The following is a 13,452-nucleotide window of genomic DNA, read 5'->3' as shown; positions in this document are numbered from 1 at the left end:
ATGATGGTTGCATAATATAAATGTATTTAATAACACTGAATGGTACACTAAAAAAATTAAAACTAAAATATCTAATTACCACATGACCCTTCAGTTGTACTCCTGGGCATTTACACCAGAGAAACAAAAGCTTAGGTTCACACAAAAATATGTACACAGATGTTCATAGTTGTTTAGTAAAAATAGCCAAAAACCGGAAACAAGTCAAATTTCTTTGAACAGGTGAATGGCTACACTGTGGTACATCTATACCATGGAATATTATCCAATTCAGTATAAAGGAATAAACTATTGATACATGTGACAATATGAATGAATCTTCAGAGAGTTATACTGAGTGAAAATGGCCAATCACCAAAAATTATAAACTGTATGATTCCATTTATATAACATTTTTGAAGTGGCAAAGTTATTGAAATGAAAAACAAATTAGTGGTTGTTAGGGATCAAGGATGGGGTTGGAGGGACAAGATGTGACCAACCATAAAAGAGCAATATGAAGAATCCTTGTGGTGATAGAAATGTTTTGTATCTTGATTGTATAATGTCAATATCCTGGTTGTGATATTACACTATAGTTTTCTAAGATACTACAATTGGAGCAAAATAGGTGAAATAATATGGATATCTCTGTATTATTTCTTATAACTACATGTGCATCTACAATTAATTATCTCAAAATAAAAAGTTTAATTTTAAAAAACAGGATGACACTAAAGTAGAATTTGGGAGGAAATTTATAGTACTATAGGCACATATTAGAAAAGAAGAAAGTTCTCAAATTAATTAACTGTTTCCACTTTAAAAACTAGAGAAAGAAGATCAAATTAAACCCCAGGTAAGCAAAAGCAAAGAAATTTAAGTGATCAAAGCAGAATTCAATGAAATTGAATATAGAAACACAATAAAGAAGAGCAATGCACCCAAAAGTTGATTCTTTGTGAGAATCATGAGAATCAATACAATTGATAAACTTCTAGGCAGATGGATAAGGAAAAAAGAGAAGATACAAATTACAAATAATAGGAGTTAAAGAAGAGACATCAATACTGATCTCAAAGACATTAAAAATATGCCAATAAATTTGAAAATGTAGATTTTTCACAATAGTTACTCACTTCTTAAAAAATAATAAACTTTATTTGGTCATAAATATTTATCTTACCTGAATATTTAAAGAAATGTAATTGGCATTAATGTGGCAAATAATGAACGAAAATTTAAGGATACATTCGTATAGCACCTGTTCTCGTCCCAATAGCCAAGATTTTCTGAACTGGATCAAAGGCTAATGCTGTGGGCTGATGAGGAAAACCATGCCGAACTGTCTGAAAGAGAGCAAATAATACCAATAAGTCTCCAGGGAAATAAAAATTACAATCACAAGATACCATTATACAGCCACCAGAATGTCTAAAATTAGTTTAAAGGAAAAAAAAAGCTACCACCAAACATTAACACAGATGTGGAGTAACCTAAACTCATACATTGTTGATGGGAGTGTAAAATCATACAAACACTTTTTAAAAATATCTTGCAGTTTCTTACAAAACTAAATATACATTTGTCTTACAATCTAGCAATTCCACTCCTATGTATATATTCAGAAAAATTAAAAGCATATGTTCATAAAATGATTTGTATAAGTAAGACCCTACCAGCTGTATTCAAAATAGTAAAAATCTGGAAACAGCCCAGGTGTCCAACAAGACAATAAAAAAAAAAATGGTGATATGATATAATCATACAATGGAATATTACTCAACAATTAAAAGACACAAACTACTGACAGATGCAACAACACAAATGATTCTCAAAAAAAATTATGCTAAGAAGCCATACACAAAAAAGTTTATAAAATCAGAACAGTAGTTGTCTTGAAGAGTTATTGATGGGGAAGGAATATGAAGAAACTTTTTTGAGTAAAGATGTAATATTCTGTATTTTCATAGCAGTTTGGATTACACAAGCATATACATTAGTTAAAACTCATAAAATGGTACAATAAAATTTGTGATTTCTCTGCATGTAAATTATACCTCAAAAAATGTTAAGAAATTATTAGAAACAAATATTAAAATCTATTTAATGTTATGTATACGGAGGTGTTAAAGGGTAAAGTATACTGACATCTGCAACTTGAAAATGCATCCACAAAATAATATAGATAGATAGGTGGACAGATGGATAGATAGATACATGATAAGTGAATGATAACTGTCAAATATTAGTGGTAAGAATATACATATGAGTGAGTGTTCACAATATAATTCTTTCAACTTTTCTTTCTGTTCCTGCCTTATACATCTAATAAATGGCATGTATAAAAAACCTACATCATAAAAATTAGTGAAAGAATCAATGTTTTCCTTCTAAGGTTAGGAATCAAACAAGTATTTCCACTCTATCCCCCTCTATTCAATATTGTACTGAAGGTTTCCCATCTAGAGCAATTAGACAAGAAAAAGAAGTAAGACACATCCAGATAGGAAGGAAGAACTAAAACTATCTGCAAGGAACACAATTTTGTATAAATGCAATCCTAAGAAATACACTAAAAAATTATTAGAACTAATAAAGGAGCTCTGGAAGCTAAGGTTACAAAATTAACGTAAAAAAGTCAATTGTGGGCTAGGCACAGTGGCCCATGTCTGTAATATCAGCACTTTGGGAGGCCAAAGCAGGAGGATTGCTTGAGTCCAGGAGTTCAAAACCAACCTGGGCAATATTACAAGACCCCATCTCTACAAAAAAAAAGGGAAAATTCACCAGGCATGATGGCGCACACCTGCAGTCCCAGCTACTCAGGAGGCTAAGGCAGAAGGATCACTTGAGCCCAGGAGGTTGAAGCTGCAATGAGCCATGATCATGCCACTATGCCCCAGCCTGAACAACAGAACAAGACCTCATCTCAAAAAAAAAAAAAAAAAAAAAAGTCAATTGTGAGATCTTTCAAGGCTATTGGAGCTACTGGCAAAAAATTACTGTATAGATTTCCACTGCTGCTTATTTATAATGAGTAGTTTTCCCCACTCCAAGTTTATATTTCACATCATATTTGTTCAACAGCTCTTTAAGTGAATCTATTTCAAGCATGTCTGTTAGATCCATTTCTTGTTAGAACAATGCCTGACAATTGCTTAGAAACTATATGGAAAATGGGCTGGGTGCAGTGGCTTGCACCTGTAATCCCAGCACTTTGGGAGGTCAAGGCAGGTGGATCACTTGAGCCCAGGAGTTCGATACCACCCTGGGCAAGATAGTGAGATCTTGTCCCTATTTAAAAAAAAAAAAATTAGCTGGGCATGGTGGTGCATGCCTATAGTCCCAGATACTCTGGAGGCTGAGATGGGAGGATCACTTGAGCCTGGGAGGTTGAGGCTGCAGTAAGCCATGATCACACCACTGTACTCCAGCCTGGGTGACAGAGTAGAAAAGAAACTATGTGGAAAAAATTTTAAAAATTGTACACACCTTTATTCATTGACCAAGGATATTGTTTATTGATAAGGGCATAGGGTACTTTATATAGTTGCATGATCAAGCATCCATCAATGCCAAAAGAAGAAGAATGACATTAATTGTTGTCAGAACTATAGAAACAGTGAGTTGAAGTCACTGCTTCAAAGCGTTTTTATGAAGATAAATGTCTTGATTCATCATGTGGCAAAATCACAATTATAAATCCAGTGCTTTACCATTAGGCTATAATAAATGCTTTTATGAGGACTTAAAAGTGAAATTTTTAAAAAATAAAAAGTCAATTGTATTTCTGCATACTAATAATAAACTATTCAAAAATAAAATAAAGAACCCCATTTATAATAAGTAGAATCCAAAGGAATAAAATACATAGGAATAAAATGAACAAAAGAAGTGTAAAATTTGTACTCTGAAAACTACACAATATTATTTTAAAAATTAAAGATCTAAATAAAAGTCATCCCAGATATCTATAGATTAAACGTTAATGTGGCAATACTCTCCAAATTGATATTAAAATCAATGCAATCTCTGTCAAAATCCCAGCTGGCTTTTTTGCAAAAACTGACAAACTAATCCTAAAATTTATATAGATATCCAAGAGACTCATAATAACAAAACAATCTTGAAAGAGAACAAAGTTAGATAACTCACATTTTTCTATTTCAAAACTTATACAAACCTAAAGTAATCAAGAAAATAAGGTATTGGCATAAGGATAGACATATAGATTAATGGAACAGAAATGAGATTCCAGAAATAAATCCTCACATTTTCAGTCCATTGATTTTTGAAAAGAGTGCCAAGACAATTCATTGAGGAAAGACTAATCATTTCAGCAAATGGTGCTGTACCAACTCTATATCCACATGTAAAAGAATCAAGTTAAATCCCTTACTTATAACATATACAAAAATTAACTCAAAATGGATCATACATTTAAATATAAAAGCCAAAGCTATAAAACTCTAAGAATAAAGAAATCTGTTTAAATCTTAGTGATTTCAATCAGGTAATGTTTTTAAAATTATTTTTTAATTGACAAAAATTATAAATGTTTATGGTTAGAACATGGTGTTTTGATGTACGTCTACACTGTGGAAAGGTAGACAATGGTTTCTTAAATAAAACACCAAAAACACAAGCAATGAAACAAAAAACAGACATATTGAACTCTGTCCAAAGCAAAAACTTATGCACTATAAAGGACACCATCAAAGACAGTTAAAGAAAACAAATCTGGAGGCATCACATTATCTGACTTCAAACTATACTACAAGGCTATAGTTACCAAAACAGCATGGTACTGGTATAAAAATAGGCATGTAGACAAATGGAACAGAATAAAGAACCCAGAAATAAAGCTGAATACTTTGACAAGGTATTTGACCTTCAACAAAGCAACCAAAAATATAAGGTAGGGAAAGGACACCCTATTTAACAAATGGTGCTGGGATAATTGGCAAGCCACGTGTAGAAGAATGAAACTGGATCCTCATCTCTCACTTTATACAAAAATCACCTCAAGATGGATCAAAGTCTTAAATCTAAGACCTGAAACCATAAAAATCCTAGAAAATAACATTGGAAAAACTCTTCTAGACATTGGCTTAGGCAAAGAGTTCATGACCAAGAACCCAAAAGCAAATGTAACAAAAACAAACATAAATAAATGGGACCTAATTAAACTAAAAAGCTTCTGCACAGCAAAAGAAATAATCATCAGAGTAAATAGACAACCCACAGAATGGGAGAAAATACAAACTATGCATCTGACAAATAACTAATATCCGGAATCTACAAGAAACTCAAACAAATCAGCAAAAAATAAAAATAAAAAAATAATAATCCCATGAAAAATTGGGCAAAGGACATGAATAGACAATTCTCAAAAGAAGATATACAAATGGTCAACAACATGAAAAATGCTCAACATCACTAATTATCAAGAAAATGCAAATTAAAACCACAATGAGATACCACCTTACTCCTGCAAGACTGACCATAATTTAAAAATCAAAAAATAATAGATGTTGGCGTGGATGTGGTGAAAAGTGAACACTTTTACACTGCTGGTGGGAATATAAACTAGTACAACTCCTATGGAAAACAGTATAGATATTCCTTAAAGAGCTAAAAGTAGAACTACCATTTGATCCAGGAATCCCACCATTGGATATCTACTCAGAAGAAAAAAAAATCATTATATGAAAAAGACACATGCATATGTCTGCTTATAGCTGCACAATTTCCAATCGCAGAAAAATATGGAACCAGCCTAAATGCCCATCAACCAATGAGTGAATAAAGAGAATGTGATATATATACACCATAAAATACTACTCTGTCATAAAAAGGAATGAAATAATAGCATTTACAGAAACCTGGGTGGAGTTGGAGACCATTATTCTAAGTTAAGTAACCCAGGAATGAAAAACCAAATATCATATGTTCTCACATATAAGTAAGAGCTAACCTATGAGGACACAAAGGCATGAGAATGATATAATGGATTTTGGGGGCTCAGGAGGAAGGGTGGGAGTGGGGTGAGAGTTAAAGACTACATATTGGGTACAGTGTACACTGCTCAGGTGATGGGTGCCAAAAATCTCAGAAATTAGCACTAAAGTAGTTATCTACATAACCAAAAACCACCTGTTCCCCAAAAACTATTGAAATAAAAATGTGAAAGGATAATCCACAGAATGGGAAAATAATTTGCAAATCAAATATCTGAAAAAGAACTTAATCCAGAATATATAAAGAACCCTTAAAATTCAATAAAAAGACAAATAACCTAAATTTAAAATGGGCAAAGGATCTTAACAGACATTTATTATATAATAAATAAATAATACATATAAATGGCCAATAAACACCGAAAGATCCTCAACATCATTAGCCATTAGGGAACTGTAAATCATATCAACAAGATACAACTGTGCACCCACTAGGATAACTATAATAAAACACAGATATATTAACACATGTTGATAAAGATGTAAAGAAAATGGAGCCCTAATACATTGCTGTTAGAAATGTAAAATCATGGAGGCTCTTTGGAAAATAGAGTGGTAGTTCCTCAATATATGAAATATAGAGTTACCATATGATTCAGCAATTCTGCTCCTGGGCATAAACCCAAGAGAAATGAAAACATAAATATAAACAAAGCTCTTGTAATGTTCATAGCAGCATTATTCATAGCAGCCAAAAAGAAACAACTCAAATGTCCGCTGACTGATGAATAAATAAACAAAATGTAGTATATATACACCATAGAATACTGTTCATCGATTTTAAAAAATGAAGTACTGATATGTGCTACAACATAGATGAACCTTGAAAATGTTATGCTAACTGAAGAAGCTAGTCACATACTGTATGATTCCATTTACATGAAGTGTATAGAATAGGAAAATCTATAGAAATAGAATTTATATTAGTAGTTGCCTAGGGATGGGGGTTCAGGGTAATAGGAATTGACTGTTAATGAATACAACGTTCCTTTCTGGACTGATGGAAATGTTCTAAAATTGATCGTGGAGGTTGTTGCACAACTCTGTGAACATACCAAACACCACTGAAATGTACACTTTAAATAGGTGAATTTTATGGTGGGTGGGTTATATTTCAATTTGAAATAAAAGAATTTTTTCTTCTCAAGAACACCAAATCGTGTTATGAGACAAAGTACGCAATAAAAAGTTGAGATCAGTTGGGGTACCTAGTTGATTTCAAAAGAATCAAGGACATCAACTGGAATGATAGAGATGCAGCAGGAAAAAAGGAGCAAAGAAAATGTAGAACAGAGTTTGAAGACAACTATGTTAAGCTTAAAAAATTCTCAGTTTTAGACAAAGTCAAAAAGTGTTCTTGAAATATTATAATTTATGCTCAGTGAAGTAAGATAATGGTAGCAAAGCTAGTAAAAAATAAGTGAATTTCTTAATATCTAGCACTTCTTAATGCTACTTTGCTTTGCTTGTTTTCTTTTGTTCCACTCTCCCTTCAAAATATTACAGGAATGAAGTGAAGTGGCCAATGTATCAATAGTTACACAAATCTATCTAGACATTTGAAGCACATAAACATGTAATAGAAAGAATTGGTTACAAATATGTGGGAGGGCTAGTCATATTACCCTGAGTTAAGGAAGTTGCTACCACTTCTGAGGATGAAATACATAAACCTGTACTCAGTGCTGATATTGCAAGAGGCACTACCAGAAACAAAATGACTTTTGCTTCCCCTCTACTTTTTTAATCTGACATAAGTGCCTAATCAGAACCAAGCTACCAAAAAAATCTGAATATTTTAGTGTAGTTTTAGTTTTAGTTTTCCTAGTATAATTGGGAACACAAAGGGACCAGGATAGAACTAACAGGAGTACTTTGGCAAAGCAGAATTTATATTAGGCCTGATTGTCCAGGCTTAATACTATCATAATATTGCAAAATAGCCTCAAAACCACCTGTGACAGGGACTGTCTACTGTTCCCCAATGTCTGCATTTTTCCCTTCTTCTATACTAATAGAAGTTTTAGTTCAGCAGATAACAATCCAGTTAAATACTATATTTATCAGCCTCCATTGCAAGCTAGACCAGATCGTGAACAAAGGAAAACAGAAGAAATGATATATAATATATTCTTAGTGGTAAAGGCAAATATTCTATTTTTCTTACCTTCTGACTGATTGGAAAATAGATACAATAGCAGGAGTTAGAACAGCCATCTTAGAATATGAGATGGAAGCCATATGTTGAGGATGGCAAAACAAGATAGAAAGATCTTGTTGGATTATTGACACCATACAATCATTGAATCAGTTCAAGGTTGCTTTTGATTGGACATATTCATAAAAGAAAGATAAATTTCTATATTGTTTAAGCCACAGTTATTATGGCCTGTTACAGTAGCCTAACCTGCATCCTAACACATACCCCAACCACTCATTTTTAAAAAGAAGTAAACATTAGATCACCAAGTTAATTTATGAGGAATGCTTCCCAGTATTGATCATCAGCCTAAAACATGAAAAAAATAAATATGGCTTTTGATTCTAAAGGCTTCTAGCGTGCTACCATATTTAATGGTTCATGCTGTGAAAGTTGCAGATACCAGAATGAAATCACTTTTTGTAGACCCAAACAAACCAGAGCTGGAAAAGTGAAAAGCATGAAGCGTTCATGCTTGCATGTCTGAGATAAAGACTGTCTCAAGGACTTTCTAAAACAACTCCAAGAGAAATTCTTTTTTCAGTACTGCTATAATTAATATAAGATCCTCTTGAAAGAACACTTGCCCAGTAATAGCGTTTCCACCAATGAACTGATGCCAACTCTGGCTTTGAGTCTCCAAAACCAACGACCTCTATTTCCAAGCAGTTTATGTGAACTTCTCCTTTTGCCAATACCAGCTTGCCTTTACTCTCGCCTCCTCAGATGCATACGTGGCTTGGCATGGCTATGCATCTCAGTTTAAAAAAACTTTATTTCTAATTCCCAAATAAATTCAACATATTTGGACATATTTTTCATCTGATTTTTTTGGTTGACATTGCATATATATATCATATTCAAATAATACTGATATGCCAAAGCTATCATTTCTATATTTGAACACAGAACTCCTAGAAGCATTGTACCAGGTTTCACTTAATAATATTAATGTAACCATTGGAAACTACCATGTATAGAAAATAATAATAATACCTATATGTAACAGGGAATAGAATATTCCAATTATGTAGTACATTTATTTTATTTAAAAATTATTATAGGTAGAAGATTTGCCAGTAAATAGCTATGATTACCTAATATATGCTATGCCTTTTCTGATATTAGGTTACTTGTCGGGTTTTCAGTCTACAAATGTTACACTCTGGGTAAAGTGTGGATTGGGGCATATCATTCCAGATCTTGAATTCAGAAATTGTATATAAAATGACTCAAAATTTATGCAGTAAGTCATGAATCGATATAATTTGAGACAAAATATCTGTAGTAAGGAATGTGATGGACACAACATATTTTGCCACTTTGGTAAACAAAAGCCAATTATTACTGGAACTATGGAGCAACTCTCATTGTTGAGAAAAGTCCCTCAATTTCAATGATACTTGTTTTCAATAACAGCCAAATCATTTAAACCTTGAGTTTTTTAGGATTATGTGTGTATGTTCACAGCTCTTACCTAAATCTGATGTCATCTTGGGTCACTGAAAGTATTGCTGAATAATTTCCTGCTCTCTTGGATGAAAGAAAATACTAAGTAAAAGGTCTATAATGCATATGACACCATAGAGTGGCATAACGGTGATAGAAATAAGAAGTTCCCATGAAACTCCATCACATTGTGATTCAAACAAATAAAAAAGTAAGATTGTTCTGTATGCACAAGAGTGGCAAACTACCTGCTCATGTAAACTGCCACTGGTCATTGGCGACAAAAGTATTGGTGCTAGTTTCTCAGTAAGACTTACAAATCTCTTGAAATAATAAGGAAACTATCACATTCAAAGATCCAAAAGGTAGTTGATATTAAATTTTTAAAAGAATAAAGCACTAATCCACTCCCATTTTATATTTGGAAATATATATAATAGAAATGGGATATTTGTTCATTAAGTTATTAATTTTTTGAAATTTTATATCTAACCTTTTTCTTTTCTCATGCTAGTTTTATTTTTAACATAGTCTATCATGCACGTAGTTTAACAAGTCATATAATTCTATAGGACATATTAGAATAATTAAAAGTCATATGTCTCCTTCCCTCTCCCATTTCCTACTTCCCATATGCAACCACTTTTCAATCTTTTTTGCTCTTTATTTTGGTATTTTTACCTAATGTGTCTCAAAATAACATTTTTACATTGCTACTTACTGACTTTTCCAAAGGAAAAAAAAAAGGATTCTCTTTCTCACCTACCCCCGTTACACATACAAACATACTTCCCACATCCCCATCCTCTAAAAAAACATCCTAACTGTTCAGTCTCTACTAACTACTACACTTTTACTTTGCCACACAAATGTTTTTGTTCCCTGGGGCTAATTTTTTTTTTTAATTTTCTTCATTTCCTTAGTTTTTATGTGCTTATCACTAATTCAATCCCAAACTCTTCCCCCAATTGCCCTCATCTTTCAATATGTTAAACATCAGATACATATATTCAAAGAGAGAAGAGACAGAGAAAAAGAGAGAAAGCAAGACAGAGAGAAAAATAAACTATATAAGATACTAATGATCCACAATTAAAAAAAAAAAGAAGAAGAAGAAAAAAACAGTTGTTCCTGGGTCCAAGGCAGAAAAGATGGATGGGCTGCTGCAAAGGGCCACAACGGATGAAAATGCTATTTTGAATATAGTAGTAATTTCACAGGGAACTCATCATATTTTATAGTCTACATAATATCAGATTGTTTGAAGCATTATAAAGCAATTGAAGACTTATAAATATAGGTGCAAAACACTAAATAAGATACTGATAAATCAAAACCAGTGATATATCCAAACAATGATAAACCATGGCCAAACACATTTTATTCCACAAATATAAGTATAGATATTAAATATATATACCTCATACTCTATTAGTTACTAACTTATTTTATCCTTTTCCTTTCCTTAATTTAAATTTTGAGTTTTCCAGACCCTAGCCTTCAAATTCTGAGAACTTCTAACTGCTTACAAAATAAACCTTGGCAAGATACAGATACAGAAAAGCAAATGATATTCTTCATCATATAAATGTCTTTGCAAATGTTGTTTCTAAAAAGGAGTCTTACAAGACAGCTGTATTTTACAGATTGCTGCTACCTCTTGTGAATATAATCTTTAGTCTCTAAGGAATCTGTAATTCTGATTGTTTGTTTTACTTAACTTTTTCCTGTGATAATAATTTTTAATTGACATAGCATTTTCAGAAAAATATAAATATGAATTAGTTCTATTTACAAAGCCAGAAAATTATTCACACTTTTTCATGGAAGGGAAAATAAATAAAATTTAGAACATATTTCTGTTAGATTTCAACAAGAAGTTGAATAAGGATTTGTATTGACATTCTTCATTAATCAACAAATTAAAGAATAAAACCATGATTATATCATTAGGTTCTGGAAAGGCATTTGATGAAATTTAGCAGTCAATCCAGGTAAATATGTGAAATAGGATTAGAAGAAAATGACATAATGAAAATAACAAACATATGCTAAACAACAAAAAACTACAGTCATTCCCATTAAAATCAGGAATAAAACATATATATTTGCTATTCCCATTATTATTCAACTTTGTTTTATAAATTCAAGCTAATTCAGCAGGACAATAAATTGAAATAATGCATATAAATACAAGAAAATAGAAACAAATTACTAAAAATTTTTTGGAAATAAAAGAATGTGGTAAATTATCTAGGTAGAAGATTAAAACAAAAAAAAATCAGTAGCTATAACCTATGCTAGCAATAAGCAATTACCAAAAAAACAAAGAGGAGGAAATTATTATTTATATTTCTAGTTGTAAATTTGAGGTCTGTTAAATTTGTTAAAAGCCTCAGAACAAAGGTTTTATTCAGTAACATTGAATAATATATTTTCTATTATATAAAGTGGTTAGAAAGACAAAATACTTTTCACTAGCTTGGAACTTAGATTAACCTGTTTTCATAATCTTCATTAATAGTAGGATTATATTCATATATCTCAATGTTTATTGAATACTACAGAAATTACACTACCATTGTTATAATTCTATTAGAAATACAGAGCTGATGTCATCAATTTCTATTGTAGCTATGACAATAAAATCCCATCAGAATTTAGTATTCAAGAAGTAATTATTTGTTTATATATCTCAAGAATAATTTTAATATTTTGCTTTGATTGGAGCTGCTAATAAAATATCTTTTCAAAGCATCTTCAAAAACCTAATAGTCATAAAATTATTTATACACAGCGATTAAACAAATGAGGTCCTAAATGTTAGCATTTTTCACAAATAAAATATTCACCTATTTATCTTCTCAAATTCCAAGTCAAAGCCTTACTGCTACATAAAATATTTGTTAAAATGCTAAGCCAACACCACAGCTTAGGGGTTTTAAATGCTTGTGTTTAAATGCTTATAGGAGCATATGTGTACTGAATTCTCCTTGAAAATAATATTCAGCTCACTGTGGAGACATTTAATTTTTCCTTGTTTGGTTTTTCCATTTTTATTCAAAGTTATTGAAGAATGATTATGGCACTGTGGTCTCCCCATATAAGTTCTAAATTCCTTTATAAACAGACATCATGCCTTCCATTTGCTCCCTTCACTGAGCCTAGTGCTACAATTAAATATTAATAGGTAGTGTTTTCCAGTTCATTGATATGATTTGTGTATATAAGCAGTTTTTCCTTCAAAAACTATTATGTCATATTTTAAGAAAGGTAAATAATTGTAATAAAGTGTTTTGTAAATATTTAAATAAATTCTTTATCTAGAATAATGTTTAAATCAATATATAATTATCTCTGTATTCGGAGCTGTTGTCTGAACTTTCCATAGTAATGAAGGCACATTTAAAATTTTTTTAAAAAGTTCAGTAGCTTTCATTCTCACCCTTTTCCCACTGACCATCCTTGTGACTATTGTCACCATATTAAATTGAATTATATAATGCTAGGATGTTAGAATAGAATGAGCACCCACATTTGTACAATATTTTATGCAGTTATATAATTGCCAATATGTTATGCATACTAATGTATTATTAAATCTAGTGATTATTACAGATTAAAAGTAGATTATTCTTTACTACCTGTGTTTCTTCCCTACCGTATTAATTACTTGAGATCAGAGGTTCTATTGTTTAAAGCTCAAAAGCCTTATAAGCATTCAAAATACTACTTATTTTCATCAAAATTCATATATATGAGTAACTTATTCTGTAATTCACGCTGTCAATCTTACCCCAA

General features: G+C 31.5%; 1 protein-coding gene across 2 annotated transcripts in view; it reads right to left on the bottom strand.

Moving 5' to 3' along the window:
- STXBP5L (syntaxin binding protein 5L) overlaps positions 1-13,452 on the bottom strand; it is a 478,051-nt gene that overhangs the window by 424,370 nt on the left and 40,229 nt on the right. For both annotated transcript variants that reach the window (XM_054481057.2, XM_054481058.2), the window contains exon 3: positions 1,231-1,328. In XM_054481057.2, coding sequence (XP_054337032.1) covers positions 1,231-1,328 — 98 coding nt within the window. The remainder of the gene's footprint in view (positions 1-1,230; positions 1,329-13,452) is intronic.

This window comes from Pongo pygmaeus, chromosome 2 (assembly GCF_028885625.2).
Source record: "Pongo pygmaeus isolate AG05252 chromosome 2, NHGRI_mPonPyg2-v2.0_pri, whole genome shotgun sequence".
Classification (NCBI taxonomy): domain Eukaryota; kingdom Metazoa; phylum Chordata; class Mammalia; order Primates; family Hominidae; genus Pongo; species Pongo pygmaeus.
This window is presented reverse-complemented; position numbering and strand designations above follow the sequence as displayed.